Consider the following 9534-nt stretch of genomic DNA (forward strand, 5'->3'; position numbering starts at 1 on the left):
GTGGTAATATCACCTAATTGTATACCAATAATGAACCCCTATAATACCGACCGTAATTCAGCGGGTTAAGTTAAAATGTGGTACAGAGACACTAAACTCGCTCCTAGATTACTAGTGTTACAGAGACACCATACTCGCTCCTAGATAACTAGTGTTACAGAGACACTATACTCGCTCCTAGATTACTATCCCGCTATTACTAAGATATCATCTTCAAATTGGTGCCGTATTAGTTCCGCCTTTATTAACATGCCCCATGTTCACTGTTTAAAATCAAACATCTACCGGAATGTAATCGAGTCTGTGTAAGATATCATGAACTTATGTCTGATATGAAATACAGCATAACCCCCCATATTATATTTCCAACACCAATATTTCGTGATTTTATTTTTTTTTTAATTTCCCAACCTCGCAGATGTGTTATTAGGTATTTTTCAAAGAGTTCGAAAAAATGGGATACAAAATAAAATTACACTTCGAAACTGACCTTCAGGTTGAAGAATTATGTCATCACTAGTACGACCCGGCCATGGCGGTTAGAGAGGATACTACCTTATCGGACCTTATTTGGACGGACATTACATGAACGGACATAATTATGAACGGACATTAATATGAACGCTCGAAGGCTTTCAAAACCATCAAAAATCCGAATTTTTAAAATTTTTATGACGTTTTTTAAATTTCAGCAAACGATTTTTAAATCTATTTTTTATACAGTAAGTAAGAAAAGCAGTCATCAAGCAGTAAAATTTTTAACATATGTGTACATGATCAGTGTCTAACATCACATATCATCTTCATCAAATGGGTTTTCGTGCATGAAATAGTCCATGCTTAAAGCATCAGTGATTTCTAGCTTTATGGAAACCTTTTCTATCAAACTACCCCTGTTCTGCATTTCAGTGTTAACTTTTACAAGCCATTCGGCGTGAAGTGGTTTTATCTTAGGCAACTTAAGGTTAACCTTAACATCACGTGGAGCTTTCCTAGCACTGTTTCATTACCGCCCCCGAGTAATATGAACTATAAGTATAACAACTTCGGACAATGTCCTTGGCAACACGATTTACCGTATAGTAATATCTAGAGGCTGGAACAAGTTTGTCATGTTGGCGGGGACTAGTTCATGAACTATGTTGATGAGCTATAATTTCGTTGAATTTTTTCCGCCAAGTGACCCTTGAAAACATCATATACTAGTAAAGTCTTCTGTGCCTCCGGTAGACCAAGGAGAACCTTTCAATTCTGTCATATTCTGGACAAAAAGTTTGAAATGGAAAAATTTTTGAAAAAATTTCAACGGACTTTAACATGGACGGACATTAATTGAACGGACTTTATTTGAACGGACATTAAGGTGAACGCTAGGGCCTCCAGCGTTCAAGTAATGTCCGTCCAAATAAGGTCCGATAAGGTATATAAAACACTGATAAAGTTCCGGGATAAGTGTGTAGTTATTTTAACATAACCTAAAGACGTGTGAAGTGTTCTAATGTACCGTTACAATAGTGACTTTAATATACTCCTCCCGTCCTCCGGGATACTGATACAATTTCATTCTCGTTATTTGGGATCAGTGTAGTATGGGAAATGTAAACATTGTAGTGTCCAGTAGAAAGCAACACGGCTCTCGACAGTGAAACAAGGCAAATGACTGGTAAACATACACTGTAGATTAAAATAATAAGCTGCTCTAAACTACCATGTTTAGCCAAGTTGGGGTCCACCTTATTTTCTTGTTCCAGTTCCTATAATTGGGCTGGCCTACTAAGTGAGATCCTTGTAATTTATAATTAGTAATCTTAGTATAATACCGATGAGTACTTTGTAATACATTGTACACAATAACGTAAAATGTAAAATGTTGCCAGATAACCGAGTATTTGGTTAATGCCATGATATAGGGCAAGCTATACTCGCTCGCAAAACATAACTTGTCACAACTCAGATAAGGTGCGAACCAATTGCAATGTTTCAGTGTTTAGTAGCCAAACATCCTGTCTCGCGCGCAACAGTCAAATAAAATGTCGTTTACTAAAAGTAATAATTGTTGCCGCTCTCTTTCTCTCTCTCTAGCGTCGTGCTGCGAGACATGACACGTTTTGTATGATATCACGGGAACATTATTAATGAACGTTTGAATTTCAAAATTAAATTTAGAAATACTGTTAGCTTGTTCCGAGATCTCTCCCATGAGCCCTACACCAAGGATGAAGATTTAAAGACAGGACATCTTCTCTTTTTCGCAACAATTTTAACAAACAAATTTCACGTAACGCCATTCGAATTTCGATTACCGCCTTTTTATTCGACTTTACAATAATAAAAAGTAAGCTATGCTGATAACATTAAACCTATCCTGAGAACCTTCCCTCATCTTAGTTGCGCATTTGTAACTTACTAGCGCTGCGCTCGTTCGTTCCTACTACATATTAATAATTAGTAACTAATTAATACTATACTACATATAAATATAATATTATATTCTCTCTCGCGTACATTTATTGGCGTAACGTATCTCAGTAACGTTAGATCTTATATTGAATATTTGACGCACACTCGTTTGAGATGCCATAAATTAACATATCTAGTTACATTGTATCACCTCGGACATATCTCATCGGCCAGCAGGGACTGATGGAGCTGGAATGCTGCCCATATTAGGAGTTGACATACCACGTGATGCCCTTATTAGGAGTTATTAGGAGTTGACATACCACGTGATGCCCTTATTAGGAGTTATTAGGAGTTGACATACCACGTGATGCCCATATTAGGAGTTATTAGGAGTTGACATACCACGTGATGCCCATATTAGGAGTTATTAGGAGTTGACATACCACGTGATGCCCATATTAGGAGTTATTAGGAGTTGACATACCACGTGATGCCCATATTAGGAGTTATTAGGAGCTGACATACCACGTGATGCCCATATTAGGAGTTATTAGGAGTTGACAGAATATTACTACTAAAAAACTAAAAACCACCCATTTATTTAGTCAATGTGTGCACTGTGCGGTGAACACATTCACCGTGAAATTTGCTCTCCATCAGTGTTGTGAGAAGGTTGTTTATTGTCTGGTTAAGTGCATGATCCCCCCCCCCCCCCCCCCCGTTAAGTTCCAACTTGGCAATGTTCCAACTTGGCATTCTGATTGGTACCACCCACTAAAGAATTCTTTGCTACACGTGCAGTGCTGCCATATCGTCGTCACGTGACCAATAGAACAACCTCAACCCGTGACTGACTTTTTAATAATTTTTACAATCCCTACATTTTATTTTTGCATCACCCTGTATAATGTATAATGTATATTTAATATATTTAATACTGTATGTACATAATATATACATGTATATTGATCAGCCGACGAGACAATTTCCCTTGTCAAATATAAAACTTAAATGTAAATTAACAGTCAGCAGATAGTTTACAGAGGGTGCAGGGACATGTTACTGACAACCCCTTGTAGCTTTTAGACGAACAGAAGATTGCGATTACCAATAAAATCAATATGTTTCAGACCCCCCTAAACACCCCCCCCCCCCCCCCCCCCACAATGCAAAGGTACACTAAATGTTAGTTCAGCTTGAGAGAAAAAACGATAATCTCACAATAGAACAGCGACATTGCAGAACTACCAATAATTACGGGTAATAATCATGATTATATTTAGGAACATTAAGTAAATGAAGGTTGTCACTGTTTAGGAACATTTAGTAAATGAAGGGTTTAATCATCACTAACAAGTTACAGCTATTCAGAATATTTAGCACCTCGATAAGGTGAGTGGGTGTGTGGTAAAAAGCGTAAAAACATGATACTCTGCCAAGCTAAAAGCAAGGGTAATTCGTTAAATACTTACTTATTACTTATACGTACCTACTGATAGATACACTAGAAGGTAGTAAATCCTGTAGCGTTTATAAAATGGAGGACTATTTAAATGTGCTAAAGAAACAACACATCATACAATATATGAATAAAGGAAAAACAAACCAACTAAAGAAAGAAAGAAAGAAAGACAATTAAAGATGGTAGAATTAACGTTTAGAGATAAGAAGGATATTTAGTTCAATAAAGGAAAAACAAACCAACTAAATACAATTAAAGATGGTAGAATTAACGTTGAGAGATAAGAAGGATATTTAGTTCAATAAAGGAAAAACAAAGCAACTAAATAAAGACAATTAAAGATGGTAGAATTAACGTTTAGAGATAAGGAGGATATTTAGTTCAATAAAGGAAAAACAAAGCAACTAAAGAAAGACAATTAAAGATGGTAGAATTAACGTTTAGAGATAAGGAGGATATTTAGTTCAATAAAGGAAAAACAAAGCAACTAAATAAAGACAATTAAAGATGGTAGAATTAACGTTTAGAGATAAGGAGGATATTTAGTTCAATAAAGGAAAAACAAAGCAACTAAATACAATTAAAGATGGTAGAATTAACGTTTAGAGATAAGGAGGATATTTAGTTCAATAAAGGAAAAACAAAGCAACTAAATAAAGACCTAAAGATGGTAGAATTAACGTTTAGAGATAAGGAGGATATTTAGTTCAATAAAGGAAAAACAAAGCAACTAAAGAAAGACAATTAAAGATGGTAGAATTAACGTTTAGAGATAAGGAGGATATTTAGTTCAATAAAGGAAAAACAAAGCAACTAAAGAAAGACAATTAAAGATGGTAGAATTAACGTTTAGAGATAAGGAGGATATTTAGTTCAATAAAGGAAAAACAAAGCAACTAAAGAAAGACAATTAAAGATGGTAGAATTAACGTTTAGAGATAAGAAGGATATTTAGTTCAATAAAGGAAAAACAAACCAACTAAATACAATTAAAGATGGTAGAATTAACGTTGAGAGATAAGAAGGATATTTAGTTCAATAAAGGAAAAACAAAGCAACTAAAGAAAGACAATTAAAGATGGTAGAATTAACGTTTAGAGATAAGGAGGATATTTAGTTCAATAAAGGAAAAACAAAGCAACTAAATAAAGACCTAAAGATGGTAGAATTAAAGTTTAGAGATAAGGAGGATATTTAGTTCAATAAAGGAAAAACAAAGCAACTAAAGAAAGACAGTTAAAGATGGTAGAATTAACGTTTAGAGATAAGGAGGATATTTAGTTCAATAAAGGAAAATGTTAGAATTCTAATTGCCTTGTTGACACTTAACATATTAGCATAGTTCGTGTTGTGTTCACACTAACATGGAACCAGAAAACACTCGTTGTAACCGCTACTGACTACTAGTATCTAACTAAATGTTTATTGTTTACCACGATCATTTCCAAGATCATTTGACAAGTACTTTTCTGAACAAAAAATTGTGTGCGTAAAATTTGGCGGAGAGGGCCCGAGGGCCGTCAACATTTTTTGTTAACAAAATTTTTGGAACCTAAAGTATGTGATATTCACAATACAAGAAACAAGTTGGGAACTAAAGTATGTGATATTCACAATACAAGTAACAAGTTGGGACCTAAAGTATGTGATATTCACAATACAAGTAACAAGTTGGGACCTAAAGTATGTGATATTCACAATACAAGTAACAAGTTGGGACCTAAAGTATGTGATATTCACAATACAAGTAACAAGTTGAGAACTAAAGTATGTGATATTCACAATACAAGTAACAAGTTGGGACCTAAAGTATGTGATATTCCCAAGTTGGGAACTAAAGTGGGGGGGAGCCAAGTGGATATTTGTAGATATTTGTAGATTAATGTAGAACGGATAATCCACGAAAAAACTGGATGACATTCTACAAATTTATACATTTATCTCCAAAAATTCAGTAGAATTTCTGGGCACATATTTGAGATTACATTTTTTGTAGATAAATGTAGATATTTGTAGATTATTGTCAATGGATAATTCACGAAAATTCTACAAATTCTACAAATTTATACATTTATCTCCAAAAATTCACTAGAATTTCTGGGCACATATTTGAGATATACATTTTTTGTAGATAAATGTAGATAAATGTAGATAAATGTAGATATTTGTAGATTATTGTAATGGATAATTCACGAAAAAAGTGGATGACATTATCCAAATATCTACAAATATCCACTTGGCTCCCCCCTAAAGTATGTGATATTATTCATTATCCAACAAGTTGGGAACTAACTTTTCCTCGGGGTTGGTATCGTTGTAAGGCTCATATTCGTTCTCGGACATGTAGCCATCCTCAAACCCGCCGAATGTCATCTCGGACATTTCACTTGTAACACTCCGCATATCATCGTCACTGAAATTAAGTCATTAATTAGCTAATTAACTAATTAATTAATGAGGATACCGAAATAAAACCGGGTTTCAAGGTACCTTTTGCGAAATACAAAAAATTGTACTTTTGATCCTTAGAATCCATATTTAATATTTTGTATTCTAAACAGATATCGTTAGTCACTAGATAATATACCTTTCATATTTTAAAGTTCGAAAATGTTAATGTTTGACCAATTTATAAGTTTCAAGGTATCAAATGCCCAAATCTTATGCTAAGAAGGGGGTACCCCCGCTAAGATGGGGGTACCCCCGCTAAGATGGGGGTACCCCCGCTAAGAAGGGGGTACCCCCGCTAAGAAAGGGGGTACCACCGCTAAGAATCTATAACTTGATATTTTAATAGCTTTAGTTAAATGACATTCGGAACCGGAGAAGAATTGGCAATCATGAGTCAAATCGGAAACATGCAATTTTATAATGTTCGGCACTACTTTGCGACAACTCTCCGCTCCCGGCATGTAACGGGCTGTGAGGAATGAAGCTGTTTCGTGCTGTTCATGTAGTTGAGTTGAAGAAGCGTACATTGTTGAGATGATTGACACTATAACTAGTTGAATTTAATGCAAAAAAGGTCTCTGAGCTCATTCCCTTCATAAGTAGTATGTAGTATGTAGTATTCCCTTCATAAGATCTACTCTCTCTCTCTCTCTCTCTCTCTCTCTCTCTCTCTCTCTCTCTCTCTCTCTCTCTCTCTCTCTCTCTCCTCTCTCTCTCTCTCTCTCTCTCTCTCTATCTCTCTCTCTCTCTCTCTCTCTCTCTCTCTCTCTCTCTCTCTAAGCTCATTCCCTTCATAAGTTGTATGTAGTATGTAGTATTCCCTTCATAAGATCTACTCTCTCTCTCTCTCTCTCTCTCTCTCTCTCTCTCTCTCTCTCTCTCTCTCTCTCTCTCTCTCTCTCTCTCTCTCTCTCTCTCTCTCTCTCTCTCTCTCTCTCTCTCTCGTCTCTCTCTCTCTCTCTCTTCTCTCTCTCTCTCTCTCTCTCTCTCTCTCTATCTCTCTCTCTCTCTCCTCTCTCTCTCTCTCTCTCTCTCTCTCTCTCTCTCTCTCTCTCTCTCTCTCTCTCTCTCTCGTCTCTCTCTCTCTCTCTCTCTCTCTCTCTCTCTCTCTCTCTCTCTCTCTCTCTATCTCTCTCTCTCTCTCTCTCTCTCTCTCTCTCTCTCTCTCTAAGCTCTTCCCTTCATAAGTTGTAGAGTTGAAAACCCCCATAAAATCTCTCTCTCTCTCTCTCCTCTCTCTCCCCCCCTCTTCTCCTCTCTCCTCTCTTCCTCTCTCCCTCTCTCCCCTCTCTCTCTCTCCTCTTTTCTCTCTCTTCCCCTTTTTTTTTTATGTAAGGGACTAAATAAGCAGAAACATCAACGGCATCACATAAATAAATTGTACACGGTTTCAGTCAATATTTTCATTAATCCCATTAATCAAGTGTATCTCAAAAAAGTCATCATCTTAATATCCAATAACGCTCATAGCGCCATAAAGCAGATACCCAGACCCACACAATTACTTTTCCATAACAATATGCCGACAATAACGAGCTAATGGGTATTAGCTTTTTCACTATGAAAAAAAGTTAAACAAACACGGAGAACAAGCATGCGTCCTCTAATAAAGATTTTTCTTATTCCTCCACTTGTTCCATGAACATGATGGTGTCCTCCAGGACGAATCATTTGAGAGTCCACATTCGTCACAGTTTACCTGAATGATAGACTTCTAGATGATGGGCAATGAAACTGTCCAGCCTATTTTGAAGGCGGGAGAGTTTGTCCGGCCACCTTGACCATAGAAATATCCTAGAGACGTTAAATTCTTGTTGTAGTCAATCCTCTTTAGTTTTTACCTTAACAAATTTTTAACGCCCAATATCCGGCTCATGAAACATGCTTCTTCACTAAACAACTCTGTTTATATCTCATCCACTTATCCCTCAGTGCAAATTAGTTTCTTGCTTTTTGAGTGTTGTTTTGCATGCAAGTTCAGCTCAAACTTTCAAATGTGAACAGTGAGCATGCACTAGACCAAGTTGTCTTGAAGCATGAGCACACTAAGGCTGATAAATAACCAAGATTGACTTTTTTACGTTCTACTTCTCTCTGACTTTACCCAACTTATTAGCTAGTTGGAAACTGTGCCTGAACTTATTTTTTGCATTTCAACGGGATAATTGACCTTATTTACCTTACGTCTATTGTCCCCTGTCTATTTGTCCGTTTGTCTCCCTGTCCTTTTTGGTCCTTTTTGACCTTTTTGTCCATTTTGTCCCTGTCTTTTTTGTCCTATTTTGGTCCCTTTTTTGTCCAGTCTTTTTTGTCTTTTTTGTCTTTTTTGTCTTTTTGTCCTTTTTTTCTCCTATAAATCTTTTTTTGTCCCTTTTGTCCCTCTTGTCCCTATTTGTCTTGTCTTTTGGGTTTATCAGTAAGTTTTTTGTCAGGGGGATAAAATGACAGTGGTAACCCCCCCTAAATATACTGTTTGACATTTCCTGTAAGCTTTATACTATGAGATTTGCCACAAATGGTAGTATGTTGTCACACTTTAAATAGATTAGATATAAGTTGACGTGGCAAAGAGTGTGCGTCTGTCGCTATTGCTCACACCAAATGGCACCTAAGTAATATGTTTTGTATGGACCACCATCTTCCATCACGATACAAAATTAGGATTGTTAGAATTTATTGAATTAAACTTTTAGAGCAGTTGAGGTGGCGGTGTGTGCACTAATACAGTGACAGCCTACAGATTTAGAGTTGTTTTTAAGTGAGCATGAAGAAATTGGTTGTACCAATCTGATAGATCTGCACTGATGTATCCTCACGAGTTCTGAGCACAGTGCAACGAACAATTCTTTGATGTCTGTGTTAACCCACCCCAACTCACCCACAAAAGACAAAAAGATATGGAACAGATCTAAAAGCTCATGAAATGAGGAAAATAAAAAGTACAACAACAATCATCCAGGTGGAAAAAAGTCACCAATTACCCCACTTAAAGAACTCCAATCAAATGGCGGATGGGGTCCACAACCTCAGATACCACCAGAGACTCACTGAAAAACTATCCCAGAAGGAAAGACTATGCGCTATTATGTTTAACATGCGCACCAGGAATTAGATTCACAATCCTCAGGAGCACCCTGATAGCGTCAGGGTGAGAGAGGGAGACGGTCAAACGTATACATTGCCAGTCATGTAACTTCGATTTTAACTTGATACCTGCC

At 36.6% G+C, this 9534-nt stretch overlaps 1 protein-coding gene across 1 annotated transcript in view; it reads right to left on the minus strand.

The window, feature by feature from the left end:
- The window catches only part of LOC134825432 (MICAL-like protein 1), a 36834-nt gene extending 28262 nt beyond the window's left edge, over positions 1–8572 (minus strand). Inside the window, exons 1-2 of the mRNA XM_063837608.1 lie at positions 8496–8572; positions 6159–6278 (exon numbers count right to left, since the gene is read on the minus strand). Coding sequence (XP_063693678.1) covers positions 6159–6278; positions 8496–8572 — 197 coding nt within the window. The remainder of the gene's footprint in view (positions 1–6158; positions 6279–8495) is intronic.
- Positions 8573–9534: the final 962 nt, after the last annotated feature.

This window comes from Bolinopsis microptera, chromosome 13, assembly GCF_026151205.1.
Source record: "Bolinopsis microptera isolate Bmic1 chromosome 13, MBARI_Bmic_1.0, whole genome shotgun sequence".
NCBI classification, from domain to species: Eukaryota; Metazoa; Ctenophora; class Tentaculata; order Lobata; family Bolinopsidae; genus Bolinopsis; species Bolinopsis microptera.